Raw genomic sequence first — 19,585 nt, 5'->3', positions numbered from 1 at the left:
GTAGCACAAACAAACTTGCATCAGATTTTTTTTTAATTCACCATGTCGATGAACCTCTGTGCAGACATTAATTGTAGTTGTTTATTTTCTTAGGTTAGTCCATAGCAGGAGCAATGAATAGGCGACACGGATACGTCAAGGTCAAGGTCTACAGCTACTACCGCTGTAAAAAAAAAGGTGAATACCAAATAATAATAATAATAATAATAATAATAATAATAATAATAATAATAATAATAATAATAATAATAATAATAATAATAATAATAATAATAATAATAAACCGCTCACGCATAACACTCCAGCGAAACTTACTAGAGTCAACATGCGTGTGTCATCTAAATGCCTAACTTGGAGTGCATATGTAGGTCGTTAGAAACGTTGCAGAAGAAAAAAAAAACGAAAAAGAAAATACGTCCACACAGTACGCGGCCAAGACCATTCACATGCCACCTGAGATAAACGCGAAATAAACTTGCAAATCGAAAAGAAGTGTATACATATCGCGCGCGATGCGCGAAATCCATTCGTGGGAGCGCAACTGGAGAATCGCATTCAAAAGCAGCGCTACTTCAGCTTCAACATTTTCGCGCAGAATAATAACAAAGAGCAGCAAAGAAGCTCTCCACTGTGGGCTCAGGCCCGTGGCGGCGTGCATGCAGTGCAGAAAGGACAACATCCCTTCAAACTTCGTCTCCGCATGCTCGGCTTCAATTCGCGAATACGAATTTTGCTTCAGCAGCACCAACGTTCGTTCGAGAGTGACAGTAAGAATTAGTAATACGGGCGTAAAGAAAAAAAGAAGAGTAAAAAAAAAATTTGCGAGGTCCCACCGAGATTTGAACTCGGATCGCTGGATTCAAAGTCCAGAGTGCTAACCATTACACCATGGGACCAAGTCGACTGCAGTCGTCTTAAATGCCTACAACATGACTGAACCAAAATACGGTCGTGTGCACGCACTTTTATCTTTAAATTTACTTTTGTATAGTTCATGCTTTATTTTAAATGATTTATTATCTCACTGTTTCCAAACCAAATCCACAAATGACCTGCAAGCTTCAAATGCAAGGCGCTGTGTGCATACCGATCCCGCAGATGGCGCCACGTCACGGGCATTGCGCTCTATCACGAAAAAAAAAAAAGAAAAAAGGAAGAAAACGTGTTTTACGCGTCGCAGCAGCGTTTTGTGGTACAGTTCTCCGTAATATTAAACAAGTAGAAGCCAGTTTACATTATTCTGCTGCGTTTCTCATTGTTGCTAACGTAAAGGTTTCACTACAAAAACGGCAGCTGTGGCGGTGAATGCTTGGCGGAGCAGCCTGGCTTCGTGCCGGCACAAATACACATGCACCACAGATGTCTGCCAAGTATCTGGGCGGCATCCGCCCGTGGAATAGTTATCCCATTAAAAATGCAACTCACGCAAGTACGCTGAGTTCTAAGGTCGTCCTCGTATTCCAAGTACGCCGTGGGGTCCATCGCACTTTGGTCGAATGCGCACCACGACACAACGTGACCAATTTGGAAAAGCACATTTTTTGGTCGCTATGTCCCCTGTGTGCTCCCTAGATGACTTCCTTGTCCCTATTCAGCCGTTCAAAAAGGCGTTAGCATGACATGAAATATTTTGATGTTACTGTAAGCGCGCTATGTGTGCGTCGCCATTCGGCTCACATAAGTGACACCGACCCTCTTTTTTTTATTTTTTTCTTTTTTTTTTGCTTTCTTTCGAAGGTACACATGGTTAACCTATATGATGGCTCGGGCAAGGATGCCAAATGGTGGAACACAACGCTCATTGCCAAAGAGCGTTCTGGGGTTTTGCGGGGTTTTACGGGCAAAAACTACGATGTGACTGAGAGACACGCCGTAGTGGGGGACTCCGGATTAAGGTGGACTACCTCGAGTTCTTTGACGTGCTCTTAAATCTGAGTACACGGGCATACTTGCATTTCGCCCCCACCGAAACACGTACGGCCGCCGTGGCCGTGTATCGAACCTCCTCAGGTACCGCGGAGGGTCTGTGGAACTCGATCTTGGGATCGCAAATTCTCAGACGTCGGCGACGTATCTTTTAGGCGAATATGACAACGTATCACGCTGATACCTTCATCATCAGGCGCAACTGGTGCAAATATAGCTAATTTTTCAAATGTTTTGCGAGAAGCCATGGTAGCAGTCGGACCATGGAAGAAAATTGGCGAAAAAGCTCATAATGCTGCAAGCAACGTTTCCCGGCAAGCGTGTGCTTCCCCTGTCGGTGTAATGGGTATGTACTGCAGAACGAAAGAAGGGGAATTTTTTCAAGGGGATCGTTTCTTTGTGAGACACAACCACACAAATCCAACAGACAATATAATTAGGCCCGGGAAAGCGTAGCTAGGGGACATTAACTCTCATCCTTCACTGCCGTGTAGTAATAATGACGTAAATTGAAATGAATGAAAAATCACCGTCGAGAACCGTAAAAATAGTATTGTGGTGCTTGGATCGAAATACGTCGAATGCATTTTTAATACCGCTACCATAAAAAAACACTGTCGCTTTCGATATCGAGAGGGCGGCTTCTCAGTGACGTGTCATGGCAGTGTGGCGTCACGGGCAGAGAGCATCTCGCGACGTACTAGCGGCAGATCAGTCATCTGCTCGTGGTGCACGTAAACGACGATGAGTGAATCATCATCCAGTGACCCCGACAGTGATCAACGATTTAGGCTGCATGCAGGACGCAGAGTACGCAAACTCAGTGGAACTGTGTTGACTCGTCAGGATAATGTCCATTGCTGTGGGGCTGGCTTGCTAATGTTCAGCGAAAACTTTCAAATCACAGTAAAATTCTTTATACATGTTGTCTGACCAAGGAAACGAAAAACGTCCCTTTTACGATGTCTCGAAATCGCGTCAGTACTCCTTTATATCTATACTCGACGTACAGGCAACACTACACTTCGAGAGCAATCATCCTATATCATCAGCGCCCGCATTCACAAAAACCATTTATGTTAAAATGTCTATACTGCATACGAGAAAGTTCCAGCCCTTAGATTTAAGTGCACCTTAAAGAACCCCAGGTGGTCGAAATTTCCTGAGCCCTCCAATACGGCGTCTCTCATAATCATATATCGTGGTTTTGTGACATCCAACCCTAACAATTATTATTATTAAAGGGATCCTGCAAACATTTTTATGTAATCGTCGAATGTCTGCGTTAAAAGAGCTTATTACCTCCCGAATCGACTGCCGCAAAAATTTTTAGAATCCGTCCAGTACGAGCGGAGTTGGATTTGTCGTACGCTTCGAGCGCTTTCTCTCTCCTTTCGCACTAGCGAGCGCGCTGAAAGCTACGCAAGGGGGGGGGGATGACAAGGGGGCAGGAAGATGCGTCCCTTCGTTAGCTTAGCTTTTTCCTCGTTCTTGTCGCGCGGTAACATAATGAAACTTTTTCTTTTTTTTCTTCGAACGCGCGGCTTACTTTGTGTGATCGCGAGCGCGAGCGCGGGCACGTGGCGGCATCTCGCGGCGGCCATGGTATAACCGTGCAGCTCACGATGTTCAAATCAGCCAATGGCCGTGGACTTTGGGTTTATGGAGCGGTCATTTGGGTTTATGTCATCATTTGTCGAGAGAAAGAAGAGGGAACGTTTTCTAGCTGACTTTGAGAATTAATTATAAATTCCAGGCCACGTGCTGCGCTATAACGTTTGGCTCGCGTGCCCTGCCCTCAGAAGCCTCGATTACCGATCAGCAGCGTTTTCTGACCACACTGAAAAAGTGTTGCAGGGTCCCTCTAAAGTTTCAGCCAAACCTGACGCTGGACAATGACAAATAAAACTTACGATCGAAGGGCTTTGTTAGTCCGGCCCCAGCTCTTCGAGGCACAGTCGTAGCGTGGTAGATGTCTATACCACTGATCACATATATGCAACACTTCCCAGCATATTCTGCACTGCCAAATGTAGACATAGATCCTCCGAACTGTTGGTTCACACCCACTCCAGGGGATTGGCCAAAGATAAGTTGTTCAAATTGTTAAAGTAGAAAAAAAAACTAGCAGCATTTTTTTTCGATGTTCAAAAGAATATTTTTAATTAAAAACAAAATAGTTAAGCAGAAATAAAAAAGGAAAAGGAGGGCGAAGGGTTACTTTGAGAACAATAAATAACTTGAGAAAATAGTAAAAGTAATAATGTACAGAAAATAATTTGGTGGAGAGATAAATTGAAGTTCCATTCGGTATTTAGAGTTTAAATACCACTCTCTCCACTGCAAGATTTTTAATGGCAGCACAAACGTTCCCTTCGCTGTGCCCAAGAGTCAACGCACCGTCCTTTGCACCATTTCATTTCGCTTCATTTTCTCTTGCTTGTGGCGCATAACCACCGCGGGGTATTGGCAAAGTTTCGGGCGGAATGTAAAAGGAAGCTAGTTTAATACTAAGATCCGCTAGTAAATGTCAAAAAAAGAAGATATTAATGAAAACTATTTACACAGACCCAATAACGAGAATTCTCCCTGAAGCAGTTCAAAATTCCCATACGTATGAGCTAACATACCTGTGTGGCAGTGTTACAGCAGTGTCCTAGAGGGGAGGCTCCCAAATAAGGAATGTTTGTAATGGAAATAATTATGCCCATTTTCTTAAATTGCATTTCTGGAATGCCTTTTTTTTTTCTTGTTAAAGATGAACAGCGGCGACAAAATAACAAAAAAGTTGATCGCAAGCTTGCACGAAGGAGCGCAAAGCTCATACACAGCGAAGCTGATCGGTGTCATGCTTATTTATTGCTGTAACGAGGTTGCACTTGGCTTTATCTAGGCAGAACTTGGCTGTAACGACGTTGAACTTGGCTTTATCCAGGCAGAACTTGGCTGCAACGAGGTTGAACTTGGCTTTATCTAGGCAGAACTTGGCTGTAACGACGTTGAACTTATCTATAGGCAGAACTGGGCTGTAACGAGGTTGAGCTTGGCTTTATCTAGGCAGAACTTGGCTGTAACGAGGTTGAACTTGGCTTTATCTAGGCAGAACTTGACCGTAACGAGGTTGAACTTGGCTTTATCTAGGCAGAACTTGGCTGTAACGAGGTTGAACTTGGCGGCAGGGCTTGGCTGTAATGAGGTTGAACTTGGCTTCAAACGACCTTCCGAGATAGCACTGGTCTCTTATGCAGCGCACATTCATACCACCACCCGTACGAACCCGGGAGGACAGTCTTTACATTCACATTCGGTCGGGTTGTGATAGCCGCGTATGTGCGGCTCAGGCAGGCAGGCAAAGAACTTTATTATTATCCGGAGGCGGCGTTGGTTGAAAAAGACAGAAAATTTGGGTGGCCCGGGCCAAAATTGGTATCCGGGTGTTCCCCTAGACTTAGCGAAAACGTTGGTGATAAAATTAGGGAAGATTTAACTGAGTAGACCGGTAATAAGTATAACAGAAGGCGGAGCCGATGCGGAGACGCCCGCTCATTTCGACGCCCCCTCACGGTTTTTTCTATGTACGGCTCGAACGTCTTGGCGAGTACGAATCGACACGACCTGTCCTACGTCATCAACTAGCGTATAGTGCACACGGATCTGCAGTACCTCGACACGATTGGATTTGGTTTGGCCGGATCGCCTACAATGACGGGCACAAGCTTATCATACGCATTGGGACACGCTTCTACGACTTCGGGAAGCGGTTTCATGTCGAGCAAGTTGTGAACGTCATCAGAGACCACCGCTTCAATCTTGCCAAACGGCTGCTTCTTTGGTTCAACGACCCGAAAGCGTTTCATATCGGGGAAGGCGATTCGTGCATTATCGAATCCGGCTTTCATCGCCATACGCAATCAGAGCAGTCGTAGTGCAACTGAAGAGCGAGTGCCACGTACTCATTTCACGTTGTTAACCGCCACGTGCATACCGCAACGGCCAAGCCGAGTTGGCGTTTTATTTGAATCAGAGACAGACCAAAGGAGCTATATATACTGTACACATCAGCATAGAAATCATCGTATTCTTCTTCTTCAACGTCTTCCCTGACGGTACACGTCGGCAACTGCGCGGGCATGTCATCACCATTAAAGACCTCTTGCTGTTGTTCTCGCCGCTTTCGCCGCTCTTGCTGTGCTTGCGGCGACTTCTTGGCGAGTAGTTCCTCGACCAAGAGAGAATAGGGTTCAGCCAGCTCGAAGCCGAGTCGCCACTAAGCTTATTGGAATCACTGTTATCGTATCTCGGAGCAGGCGGGGCTGCCCAAGCTGGATTCACGGTCATCTTCACCACCAAGGTCTTTCGGTCACTGTGGTATACGGCGAGTGGTTTGCACAGTTCTCTTATCGAGGCGACGGTGCAAAAATAATGGACTGACGCCACTACCTGGACATTGCGCCGGGGGAAAACAAAGTGCCGATCTCGCCCCTCTTTGACAGCAACGCCGAGGAGCCTTCGTCTCCCCAGCACCGTGGCACATACCCGTTAAGATGATGATAGTTTTCTGCGATCGACTCACAAGGAACGATTTGCTAAACAGCTTCCCTGTTAAAAAAGTGGTATATCCTCTAGTCGACTCCCCATATTGGGCACAGTGAGCAAGACCTGTCCCACCAACGCTTCGTCGTCATCAACGGGCTAGAATCAAGCGGCCCGGCGGAATGCAGCCGGAACGCAAAAATGAGAGAAAAATAAATAAATAAAAAAAGCTCGTGTACCGATTATCGGGTGCAGCTATGTGGTCATACATAATTTATCTGAAACAAACTACGTTAATAAATTGATGGCTCTTAGTTCGAGTCTTCACTCTGACTGCTAGCTAGCATATGTTTGTAAGCAGTCAATGGCAGACGTGTAGAACCTTGCTTACAATAGGAGGAAGGGGGGGGGGAAGGTGCTTTCACATTACGTAATCAGAAATATTAAAGAAAGAAACGTGAAAATGCTGTTTCAATTAATTGCAGTGGTGTCATTTAATTGGTATCATTGTGGTGATGGAACGTACAGCTCCCATTCTCTCGTGTAGATGCTCTAGCTGGTAAGCAAGACGCTCTGAGTTCAACTGGCTTTTCTCATACTTTTCATCCAGAGTATCGAGCCGAAACTGGAAATATTAGGAGAAAAAAAGGCGCCGTTATATATGGAAATGGAAATAAAGAAAGAAAGAAAGAAAGAAAGAAAGAAAGAGAGAGAGAGAGAGAGAGAGACCCCGTTATTTCTGCGCGAACCTGACTGAAGTGGCAAGTTGGAATTTTTACCTCCCCGAAACGAAGCTGAAGATAATATAAACAAAAATGGCTTCTATTAATTCAGGTAGACCAGCTATTCTGGATATTTTCACCCCTGAGCCTCATCTGTACGTGCACGGAAGCTTGGTGTTGCGGTTGAAGTGGCTGAAATAAAGAAAAACGTTTCTGTGGCTGAGCGGTTGATTTAGAGTGGACCATTTTCTTCCTTCTTCAATGGATCATACTGATGTATGTAAATTGAACGAGGTGTAATTATTAGTATGCATTCAAAGTGGCGATTTTCTTGTCATTACACTTGTGACCAGAATAACAGCGCGCATAAGCTTTTCTTTTTAGAATATCTTTCCGTGCAGCATGGAACAACATCGAGTTTTCGTACAAAGTAATTTTATGCCGATTTCGTCCAAATATATTACGGTTAGGCGAGTGAGCACAGCCTGAACCGTCATAACTTTCGTTTACAAAGGCGAAAGCCCTAGATGCCTCATCAAACGTGAAAATTGACCGCCGGCGTTGCGCGGCGTCGGGCACAGCACGAGTGAGGCAAAAAAATCATCACACGTCATCATGACGGCGCAGACGTTGGCGTGGCATCACGTCACATGATGCCGTCATCACATCACGCCGTAGCCTGTTCAAAGGTGGGCCGATCACAGAGGCGGTACAAAACCAGGTGAGGTGCCTGTGATCATGGAGGCAGTGCAAAACCACGCTAGTTGCACAATGCTTTCGGAGGGTGGCGGGGCAGGATCAACACATCGACTGAGAAGAAAAAGATGGCTTTCGCCTTCGAGTCGTCATGGGTGAATGCATAAGGGACCCTGTGACTTTTTGTTGTTATTATGATTATTGTTATTATTATCATCAAGAAGGGAAATCTGGGCTCGTTGGTTATAGTTCATTTTCGATCAGCTTGCAGCGCAAGAAAAGACGAGGATGCAGACAAAGGACAGCGCTTGTGTCGTCCCATCCTTGGTCTGCGTCCTCGTCTTTTCCTGCGCTGTAAGCTGATCGAAAATGTATTATTATCATCATCATTATTATCATTATTATTACAATGGAGGAAAAAAATTATTACCTCTCGATCGAGTTCGGAACGTAACGGTGCAACTTTGGTGAACCGGTATTATACAAAAGAAGTTTCAGAGTTTACTTCTACATTTTAGCACATGCACAGCGCGTTCCGTTGTCTGATCACGTAAGCGGTGACATCGAGTTCCGCCGAAAGGGCCGTTGGAACCATAAGGAATATATATATATATATATAAAGAGAAAGGCGAGTATTTCTTCCTACGTTTTCAGTCACACAAACACACAAACATGATTTATAAATACCCTATACACCATGTATAAACATATATATCCACTGGTTTCGCTTGAATACCGCTATGCCTGGCGTTACATGCAGTTGTTGCGAATTCCTGCTGGTGAAGACGCAGGTGTGATGTAACGCCGTGAAGAGGGCAAGTCTACCTTGGATATGCTAGTGTAGCTGCGAGGCAAGATCCTCTAACTGACACGAAACTTTTGAATTTTATTGAGTCAGCGGTGGAGAAAGCAATGTCGAAGGCAATGGAGCACATCATTACGAGTGTGAGTGAGTGTATCTCGCAAGTATTTTGTTCTCAAATGACACAGCTATTCTCAACAGCCGTAGTACCAATGGCTAAACCTTCATCTTGTGCAGCGGCAGAGTCGTCTAATTCAGTCCCACAGCGGACACCCCGAGAAAACCAAATGTCAATTCCATCTGAACCCTCCACCTCAACTCAAGCTGAGGTCCAGGATGAAATGGACATAAGCCACGAGACCAGGCGCCAGAAGCGAACTGGGTCTCCAGTAAATTCTCACTGCCCAGACACAAAAGCCAAGAAAGGAAATTCTAATTCAAAGTCAGTTATTAAAGAAAGCATCTTGGAAACAGTAGTTGCTGAAGTAATTCGTTCATCAACATAGGTACTTTAAATGTTTTACAGTGGAATTGTCGTTCTTTGATTTCTGCTTCAGCGGATTTACTTTCCTTAGTTAATCAATGAAATCCTGACATAATATTATTACAAGAAACCTGGCTTAATCCTGCTAAAAATTATCATGTTAACAATTTGCGTGCATTTCGGTTAGATCGTCCATCACTAGGAGGTGGTATAATGCTACTAGTATCGAATAAATTTTGTCATACAGCGAGCATAGTCTATCAGATAATGTCATCGGACTGTATAATTTTGGCAATAGATCTCAGTATTCCAGGACATCGGCCTTTTTTCTTTTATAAATGCATATTTTCCTATGGGTGTGCACAATACACAACAATTAGATAGTGCCCTAGCCAGTTGCAAGAATGAATTCCTTCTTACCGGCGACTTCAACTGCCATCATGTTTCATGGGGATTCAGAACAGACTCCTCTGGTACAACTCTGTGGGACTGGGTCAGTCATAAAAACCTTACATGCTTAAACATGAGGCAGCCTACATTCGTTTGCGGTCGGGCACGATCAGTGTTAGATCTTTCGTTTTGTAGCTCCAGTGTTTCAGTGAAGGCTTGGAGAACAATTGATTTTGCTTCAAATAGCGACCACCTTCCTGTGTATTTTGAAATCGCCTGCCCCATAAAATCACTCGAAAGAAAAGAGAGAACATTAGTCAACTAGACAGTGTCCAGTGGAAGAAACGAAGACCTCGGTGTGAATCTCTGTTCAGCTTTAGGAGCCTGCAAAAACGCATCAGAATTTGTAATTGCTTCGGCGTCAACCAAGAATGCCCCGCCTAGCAGGTGGTGGAACGATGAGTGCACACGGGATTATAGAAGAAGGAAAGCTGCATGGAAAAGACTGATATGTAATCAGAGTCCACGAAATTGGAAGGATTACCAATTCATTGCAGCAACATTCAAACGTACAGTTTCACGTGCGAAAGAGGAATTTGATAAAAAACATTTTGACTACCTGTCTAAATCGAATAACAAACGTGCGTTATTCAATTTCCTTCGGTGCAGAAAGGGAATACCAATGCCAGGAAATGTAGAGTCGATCATTTACACCTCGCAAGAACTACAGGAATCATTAGATCAATTGGCTCTAGGACTAGAAAACAGGTTCGCAACACGGCTCTCAAATTCTGTTCTTCACCAGTGTTCCCAGAATACTCAGAAGTATCGACTTCCGAATTATATCAAGCCATGGAAAGATTGCCAAATGCTGCACCAGGTCCTGATGGAATAACAAACACTAAAGATACTGTAGTAAAGATGCTAAAGATAATGTACCAGGAATACCCGGATGATCTTTTAGGCCTGGTAAACTATTCCCTTAGAAAAGCATGGATACCTTATGAATGGAAGCTTGCCAAAATTATACCGTTGCTTAAGAAGCAGGGGGCAGATTATAAGCTCGATAACATAAGACCAATAGCATTAACATCCAATGTAGTAAAACTTATTGAAAGGGTCCTCCATGGCCATATAATAAGATTTATTAACGATAATCAATTATTGAGTTCTTGTCAAATAGGTTTTAGATCTGGCTATTCAATATGGCACGCGCATGTGGACCTAGAAAGCCGTATTCACATTGCCCGAAAAAAAGAACAGTACGCGGTTTTAGTTACATTAGACATATATGTAAAGCATATATGATAGTGTAGAGCATCCCATTTTAATTAATCGGTTGTGGAGTCACGGGTTTCCTGCTTATACAGTAGCATGGGTGACGGAATCTTTAAGTGGAAGAGAGTTTTACTGTTTTCAAGACAGCTTCTCTTCTTCTAAACACAAACAAACTCGGGGTGTACCTCAGGGGTCAGTACTATCCCCAGTTTTGTTTAACATCTTGCTCAGCCAGATGTGAAAACTTATGTTTACGCAGACGACATTGCTTTCTTTGCTATGGCCAATGACATTCACTGTCTTTACAATACACTGCAAGCATACTTAAATAAACTCGAAATTTGGCTAGATGGTTTACAGTTGAACCTGAATACTAATAAGTGTGCTATTCTCGTTTTTCCTGTTCAAGACGCTGTGCACATATCTATCAGTTATAAGCTCCAAGATATCCCGCAAGTTGAATCATTAAAGTACCTTGGAGTTATTTATAATGAACATCTCAATTGGGGTCCCCATATTGAATACATCGCGACAAAAGGAGTACGCGCTATGAGTGTTTTGCGCAGGGTGAGCAGCGGTAGATCCGGGATGAGAAGGAAGGCACATTTGATGATATATAAAATGTACGTCCGGCCGGTGTTAGAATTTGGTTGTGTTCCATTTTCTGGTGCGCCAGCGCACAAGCTTCGGCCGCTGGTTCTACTTGAGAGAGAAGCTCTACGGCTATGCTTAGGCCTTCCTAAATATGCTGCAAATGCAGTGTTATACATACAAGAGCGTACGCCACCCCTTATATGCCGACTTAACCTTCTAACGGTGCAAACACTCTTATGATTATGCGAATCACCCTCTATCCGCGATCAGATAATTTTTATCTCGGATCCTGACTTATTTTTCTCAGCGCACTGGCCCAAATTTCATAAACCACAAATTATATTTGTTCAGTCATTACTTGATCCACTAAATGTACAAATTTGTGATTTGCTTCCTCTGACTACACAACATAACTCTCCCGAAATTGTGTATCATGATCTTTTTTTCGAACCACGCGAAATTGTTACCTTCCGGCATTTTAAATGGGTGTTGCAAGAACATCTACAAACTCTACCAACGAATGTTTTTATTGCAACGGATGCATCGCAGTCTGAGGAAAGATCTGGTATCGGAATATTTTGCCCTGCACTTTATTGATCTTTTTCACTGCGATTGCCTGATATTCCCGTCTTCCTTGCTGAATTTATGGCAATAATTCTCGCTTTACGCAAGTTAAGTACTTCAATTTCAGTTGCGGCAGTAATGACCGATTCATTGTCTGTGTGCTCTTCGCTTTCTACATCCGGTGACACACCTATAACAAAGCTCTTTAAAATACTGGTCCCCCCGCACCTTCAATGTATTCATTTAATCTGGGTACCTGGCCATAAGGGCTTGTTTTGCAATGAAATGGCGGATAGTCTTGCAAAGGCGTCGCTGACTGCACTGATAATTCCTGTTTTCTCGCCAACAGCTTACATCACGACAGCGCGTTTCCGCACACTTACAATCAGAAAAAGCTTATTAGACTCGGCATCAGGGGCGTAGCCAGGGGGTGGTTGGGGGGGTTCAACCCCCCCCCCCCCGAAATTTTTCAGTTTTGCTTGCGTATATATACACGTGCACATACAAACGCACGCACGAACATACATAAAGTATGGTTGAACCCCCCCCCCCCCGAAAAAAATTCCTGGCTACGGCCCTGCTCGGCATTGACAGCTTCTCCACAGTACAAGCACCTTCTATTCTCTTGGCACAGTGAGTGAGCTAATTCAAGGATAATGGAAGTTGCTATAACAAAAATTCGTTGCCGCGTTACTTCCCTCAATTTTTACTTCCATCGATCAGGCTTAGTGAACTCCTCTCTGTGCCTCTTTTGTAATCAGGAAGAAACGATTGGCCATTTTTTCATATCATGTCACCGGTTCAACACATTCAGAAAAAGGATGCTAGCCCCACCTCTTCGAAAGCTGGACCTGGAATTATCAGAACCCATTCTTCTTTCTTTTGGGGCCACTACCCTGGGGTACAGCCACAGGGATATTTTCCTTGCTGTTTAGGAATATATAATTGCGACTAAAAGAATCTCTTGCTAAATTCCATGGGCATTAAATTTTTCATTACTCATAATTGGCACGAATTCAATTCAATAATTAAAAACAAATAGCGTACCAAGAAGTCACACCATGCAGACAATATAGGAAGAATTCACGAACTACTCGGCCGATCCCCTCCATTGGGTATGTGCCATGAGGACAGGACAACAACAACAACAACTTTTGAAGCAGTGCACACCGGAATCCCAACCCTGATCGCTACTGTGGTAAGAGGAACCTGAAGACATGGATGGCCCAGGAGGCTCGCCCCACCGGTACCTAGGCCAGGGCTGGGATATAGGCCAGCGGTATGCCAACCTGCTGAAGCCCATCAGAGACCAAACCAAGAACTTCGACATCGATATCGCACCATACCTTGACCAGTACCTGGGAGAAATCTGCCAGAGCCGAACCACCGACCAAGAAAGTGAATCCAAGGTCAATTTCACCCGAGCAGCCTTTCTCATCCAAGGAAGCGCCTCTGTGTACAGTAGGAAGGTTGATTATCTGTACAACCTCGTTCAAAATCTGGCGGAAGAAATAGTTCATAACAGCTTGAAAAGTCGGCATAAAAAGGAGAATGTGAAAGAAGGGGGTGCCTCAGCAGCGAGGCGAAAAAAAAACGACACGCAGTTCGTGATGCATGAGGATATTAAACATGCGGACAGCATAGACGACGTGACGACCTCGCGGCAGGCAGCTGGAAATCAGGCTATTGCCCAGCAAAACCAGTTTCGGAGGCAGCGCTGGAGACCTCTGCCCATGGTCGTCTTCGACACTGAAGAGGAGAACAGGCTTTACGACATCGCGGGGGCCGCGGTTGGTTCGCGCTTCGGCTATCGTCTGTACGGGGGCGCGTACGAATTAGGCGAGCGCCAAAATGAGCAGAGTAAGTGTGCTCAGGCAGATTATAGTTCCCTTACCATGTCGCCTGCGGGCTCGACTCTGGCTATGGACTATGACTGCGGACCAGCGTCGCCGCTGTTCACACCAGAAGAACCAGAAACAGTCCCCTTCGGTAAGGACATATGGACAATCGAGGAGTGTCCAGCCAAGTCAGACGTGGAGGAGGACCTCACGGTGCCCGTGCCTCCTGTCTGGCAGTCGAGCCTCGCCAAGCACATCATGAACGAGCAGCAGCAGCAGCATCCTACACAGCCCTTCATAGGTATCAAGAGGCTGCACGACCCAATGCAGGAAGGGCCGGGGAAGGATAAGCCTCTGGTGCTTCGCAGGAAGACGCGGAAGCGGGCCTTTGATGAGTGCAGCTCCTCGGATGGTGAAAGTGTTTCGAGTGTCATCGTGCCTGTCGCCTCCATTTGGGTCAAGCAAAGTCATTATCCACACTTGCTGGCCAAGGAGCTGCAGCTGCAGGGACAAGTCCTTCCGGGAGGAGAGCGGTATTTGCGGCAAACACTGAAATTGCTGAAGCAGATGGACAAAGAAAAGGGCAAGGATAAGGATGACATTGAGAAGTGTGCTGAGGACTCGGAAGACGTCGATGGCGGTCCTGGCATGCCTTCTGACGACCGTCCAGGCTCAGAACAGGAAGATACAGACCTTGATCTCGCTTGCCGTGCTAATATCAACTTGCCCGAAACAGCTGAGCAAGCCCCACCTTCGTCAGAGGATTGCTCGGAAAAAGGCTCTTACGAGAACGTGGTCCACAGCCACCTGCAGGAGTTTCACGAAAGTGTGTCGCATTGTCAGTTCTCGGATTTGTACAAGAGAGTGGCCGATTGGGAGAGTCGAATCAGGCCTCTGCTGGACACTGAAGAGGAGCGGGAGAGATTCGACATCCGCACCTACAGCAACCGAGTGCTGGACCACTTCTCCAACGCGCCGTCCAAGCAGACCCTGTACTTCCGCGAGATCTGCAGAGGACGGCAGATGTGGGAGGTGCCTCGCTACTTCATTGCCACGCTGCAACTGGCCAACAACTACAATGTGGAGCTTGGCACAGACGACGTGATGGAAGAAGGCATGGACACGCTGCACCTAACGTTGCTTTCGCGGAAGCAGAACTTCCACGAGCTCGAAGAGTTTGGCGACAACCACGTCAGCTTGACGAACACACCCGAGCCTGCGAGAAACATGAAATAGCGCACGCGGCTATGTTGCGCGAGAACCATGTGGTTCCTGACCATGACATTTGCGCAGACCCACAGCTTATTTCCCCAACCGTGCAGTCAAACCTGCGCGCGACAACGCGAATGGACGCCCTCGCTGCGGTCGCAGAACTTGCGGTACGTTTTCTCTGAGTGCGAAAACGACGAGAACATGGCGGCGCCCTTTGCGTAGCCGAACAGACTACACCTCACTGGCACCTACTGTGCGCGCGTGCATGATGTTTGTCGTGACGTCCTCGCCTCATCATATGCTTCCTTCCATTACGCAGAAAAAACACTACAAAGAAGCAAATAAGGCATGGCAGCTCCGCGTTTTAATCCTCTCCATCATTTATTGCACTGAAAGAAAGAATGCTGGTTCCGTATTGGTTTTGCTAGTTTCTTTAATTTTTCTTTCGAGGACGGGATCAATTTGCTCAGTATTCGCAACCTAAGCATTCAGAAATTTGATTAAGGCTGAAGATATGACTCGTGCAGGGGTGTAGCCAGAAATTTTTTTCGGGGGGGGGGGGGGGGTCAACCATACTTTATGTATGTACGTGCGTGCGTTTGTATGTGTGCGTGTATGTATACAAATGCAAAATTTAAAAAATTCGGGGGGGGGGGGTGTAGGTAACATAAGCTGTAAGTAGCATAACGGACAAAATTGGACCGTAAAGGGATATCGAGCGGCGTGATCACGCTGACAACAGTACGGACTGCACGGCGCAAGCAGACGATCGAGGAAACGATGCACGAGGGGCCTTTTCGTATGTTTTTGTACCTGCGTCATCACGAGTAGCGTGAAGTCACCAAGAATTTGCACTGTGACCAGAGTTCCCAGATGCTACCGAGCTAACAAGCAAATGGTCATCACAAAAGAATCCCCCCCCAAAAAGCGGCGCGACTTTCGGGAATGGGACCAACAGAAGAGGATATCTAATGACTTTTCCAGTTCTTAAAAAAATTTAATTACAATAAAAAATGTCACTGAAATGCGAAGGGGAGTTGAAACAAATCACTTTTAACTATTTTGTACAGCGAAAATATGCGTAACCATGAACGAAAGCACATATTTACTTTTCAACATTGAATGCACGTTTTGCCAGTGCATGATGCACGTCACTTGTTAATTCCCCCAACGTATGTTTGACTTTAAAGGGGTACTGACACAAAATTTCGCGGCCGAGATAGCCTGCGGGAACGATTCCCGTGAACATGCGTATGTCATCTGCAAAATATATCAACAGCGAATATAGCTTGGAAGGTATTTTAAATGAATTTTGAAGTTTGCGTGAGCGTTCGACATCCTCGAGCTATTGACACCCTCAAAGGTGACCCCCTACTTCCCTCACGTGACCACGCTGCAGCAAGTTATGATGACGTCATAGCCGCCATGTTTTTTCGCCGCGTTCGCTCCGGCAGTATACCGGCAGCTTACTTCTCGGCAGCTGCTCGCGAACTGCGCGGAAGTGCGTCACAGTTCTGTGTGCTAACGTGTCGAGCGCTGCAGCCGCTAGGTGGTGATAGTTGCACCCGAAGGCTTGTCGTTCTTGAAACCGAAACTAACCGGTAATGAGGAGCCCGTAATTAATTATGTGTCGCGTGCTGCAGCAAACGATGTGCCGTGTTATGACTAACAGGCCCCCAGCAACACATTGCAGCAAAAAACCTCGAGGCCAACATTTTTGTGTCAGTACAATTTCGCGGCCGAGGTAGCCTGCGGGATCGATTCCCGTGAACATGCATATATCATCTGCAAAATATCAACAGCGAATATAGCTTGGAAGGTATTCTAAATGAATTCTGAAGCTTGCGTGAGCGATCGACACCCTCAAAGGTGAACCCCCTACTTCCCTCATGTGACCACGCTGCAACAAGTTATGTGACGTCATAGCCGGCTTTTTTTTTTTTTCTTGCCGCGTTCACTCCGGCCAACGCCCCGCCACGGTGGTCTAGTGGTTATGGCGCTCGACTGCTGACCCGAAGGTCGCGGGATCGAATCCCGGCCGCGGCGGCTGCATTTTCGATGGAGGCGAAAATGTCTGAGGCCCGTGTACTTAGATTTAGGTGCACGTTAAAGAACCCCAGGTGGTCGAAATTTCCGGAGCCCTCCACTACGGCGTCTCTCATAATCATATTGTGGTTTTGGGACGTTAAACCCCAGATATTATTATTATTACACTCCGGCCAACGTTTGTTGCACCCGGAGGCAACGTTTATAGAACCAGGTCAGTTGCAAAACTGAGCGATGTTGCGCGGCGCTGCCGCTATCAGCGACAGATGTGGCGCTGCTGTCGCAACAGGATTCACTCACTCCACTCTCTTCAGCCAGCGGTGAATGTCGCGGCGCGTTAGTATCAGTGGAGGCTGCTTTCTGCGTGAACAGTTTTACGCTTTCCGCGCCCTATTGTGCTTCGGATGTGCTGCGTGTCTTCACCATGCCGACATGTTGTGTTCCCGGCTGTACGAGCGGTTACAGGAAATCAGAGACACCACGACGTTTCTTTTGTGCCTAGGGTCACTAACTCTTCAATGAAGGGAGGCGGGGTAAACCAAAGTCAGTTTTCTTAATTGCGGTATATTCCAGACAAATCCATTGTTTCTTTATTGTTTCGGCCTCTTGAAGTTGTACTTCAGCTGGCTACGTGCTGCTGGCAACATTTCATCTTGCTGGAGAGTGTACTCGTAAAAGTTGTCGCGCTTCATGCCGAAGTTCAGCCAAAGTAGTTAAAGACCTTCGAATCCACCGCTAGCCACCGCAACATTGCTTCGTGCGTGCTACAGTGTAGTACGTGCTATTCGTCAGAACATCGTGTTCTGGAGCGTGACGTGCGTTGTCGGGTGTGCGTTGGATGAGTGAGCTTAGAATAACAGAGAGCTGAGCTAGTTGGTAAGTATTCATTCCAAAAAGACAGGGCGTGCAAACACGGACACAAGAAAGGAGTGAGGACACCACAAACGCCGTCTAGCCACCCTACCTGGTTCTATAAACGTTGCCCGGAGGTACCGGAGGCTTGTCGTTTTTGAAACCGAAACTGACACTGGTCGGTAATGAGGATGCAAATGCAAATAAGCCCCCCCAAAAAAACGCGACAAGCGACTGGAAAATTCTGCAAGCGACTCGGCGAAAGAAGAAGCCCAAGTCCGCTTATTATAGACCCTTTTCATAAATACGCCACCTGACGGTGGGCTTTTCGTCAGTTTCGCTTCGCAAAGGAGCGTGGGATAGCCAGCGCCATCGTGAGGGCATGGGAAGCGAGCCGTCAAATGCGTGAGTGCTGTGATGCTTGTGCTGGCGGCTAGTTCTCCGTGTCATACGCTGAAATCTCACCGTTTGCATGCTTGAACGAGCTCTTAGTACTCTCCGTTGGTCTTTCTGGGGTGCCTCCGATGCACAATGAGCAACATTTTGTACCCTTCAACGGGTTGGACGAGCAGTTTGGCTCGACTGCCGCGGTTGCGGGACCGTGACCACAGCCAACTCGCGTGCGTGCCCGGACCGGGAAAAAAAGGCTCGCCGAAGCGACAAACTTCTCACCGAAGGAAAGGAAGGACGTCACTGTCGCGGAACTATGCGACCGCAACCGGCGAAAATCCTGTCTGCCGCAAGCCACACCACGCAACTATTTTCCGGACGCCGCGCGTTGGGTATATGTGTAGGCAGTGGCGTAGCCAGGGAGAGGGGGGGGGGCACCGGGCCCGTCCCCCCCCCCCCCCGAAATTTTTTTGTCATGGCACCCAGAGCACAAAATGACATCCGCTCACATCTGCCTGCCCGGCCCCCACTTCAGATCAAGGTGGTGCCCCCCCCCGAAAAAAATTTCTGCATACGCCCCTGTTTGTATGTACTAAAAAATGTTGACACGTGGCTTACGATATGCGAGTACTGTCGCTACTAAATGAACGGTACGCAACTTGATTTTTATTTTTCTGGCTGGCCTTACGAGCCCTCGCAGCATTTCTGCACAAACAATCTATCGCAATTCACCGCATGGAGGCACTCGGGAGAAGACTATTCATTCGAAAAAGCAATGCTACACATGGCGCTGTGAAATAGCACGTCCGTTACTGTAGCGCGTTTACAAAACGGCGGCCTTCCGCACGTCCGTTTGACATCACGCACGGATCACGTTTTATCGCGTGCCTTATCGCTGTTCTCGTCGTGATATCCTCGACGGTGGCACATGTGAACGCAGCACGTCTGCACCATTGCAGCACGCCGTCTGTACGAAAAACGTTGATGGCAGTTCACGATTCGGCGGTGCTGAAATGTCACGCATTGGCACGTTGCCGAAGCCTGCGTCGTCTGCTGCGGTGCCCTCACAATTGCGGCGGACTGTAGTTTGCGTGCACGGCGCTAGCGGCGGCCTTTTTCGAAAAGGGTATAATAACATAGATTTAATCAATATAGATAAGGTATTAGGCCAACATGAAACAAGGAAGTTTTTTTTTTTCTTCGAGCCTGGTGGCAGACATGTCACCGCCCCGTTTTAAAGGGGACGCTCATAGCATCC

General features: G+C 46.5%; 1 protein-coding gene and 1 non-coding gene across 2 annotated transcripts; one reads left to right on the top strand and one right to left on the bottom strand.

Moving 5' to 3' along the window:
• Positions 1–824: 824 nt before the first annotated feature.
• Positions 825–896, bottom strand: Trnaq-uug (transfer RNA glutamine (anticodon UUG)). The gene has a single exon. It is a non-coding gene; the product is annotated as a tRNA-Gln (tRNA).
• Positions 897–13,206: 12,310 nt separating this feature from the next.
• Positions 13,207–15,063, top strand: LOC119382794 (condensin-2 complex subunit H2). Its single transcript, XM_037650649.1, has one exon. The coding sequence runs from the start codon at positions 13,207–13,209 to the stop codon at positions 15,061–15,063; it is 1,857 nt and encodes a 618-aa protein (XP_037506577.1).
• Positions 15,064–19,585: the final 4,522 nt, after the last annotated feature.

This window comes from Rhipicephalus sanguineus, chromosome 1 (genome assembly GCF_013339695.2).
Source record: "Rhipicephalus sanguineus isolate Rsan-2018 chromosome 1, BIME_Rsan_1.4, whole genome shotgun sequence".
NCBI classification, from domain to species: Eukaryota; Metazoa; Arthropoda; class Arachnida; order Ixodida; family Ixodidae; genus Rhipicephalus; species Rhipicephalus sanguineus.
Note: the sequence above shows the minus strand (reverse complement) of the source record. Positions and strands in the feature narration are given on the sequence as shown.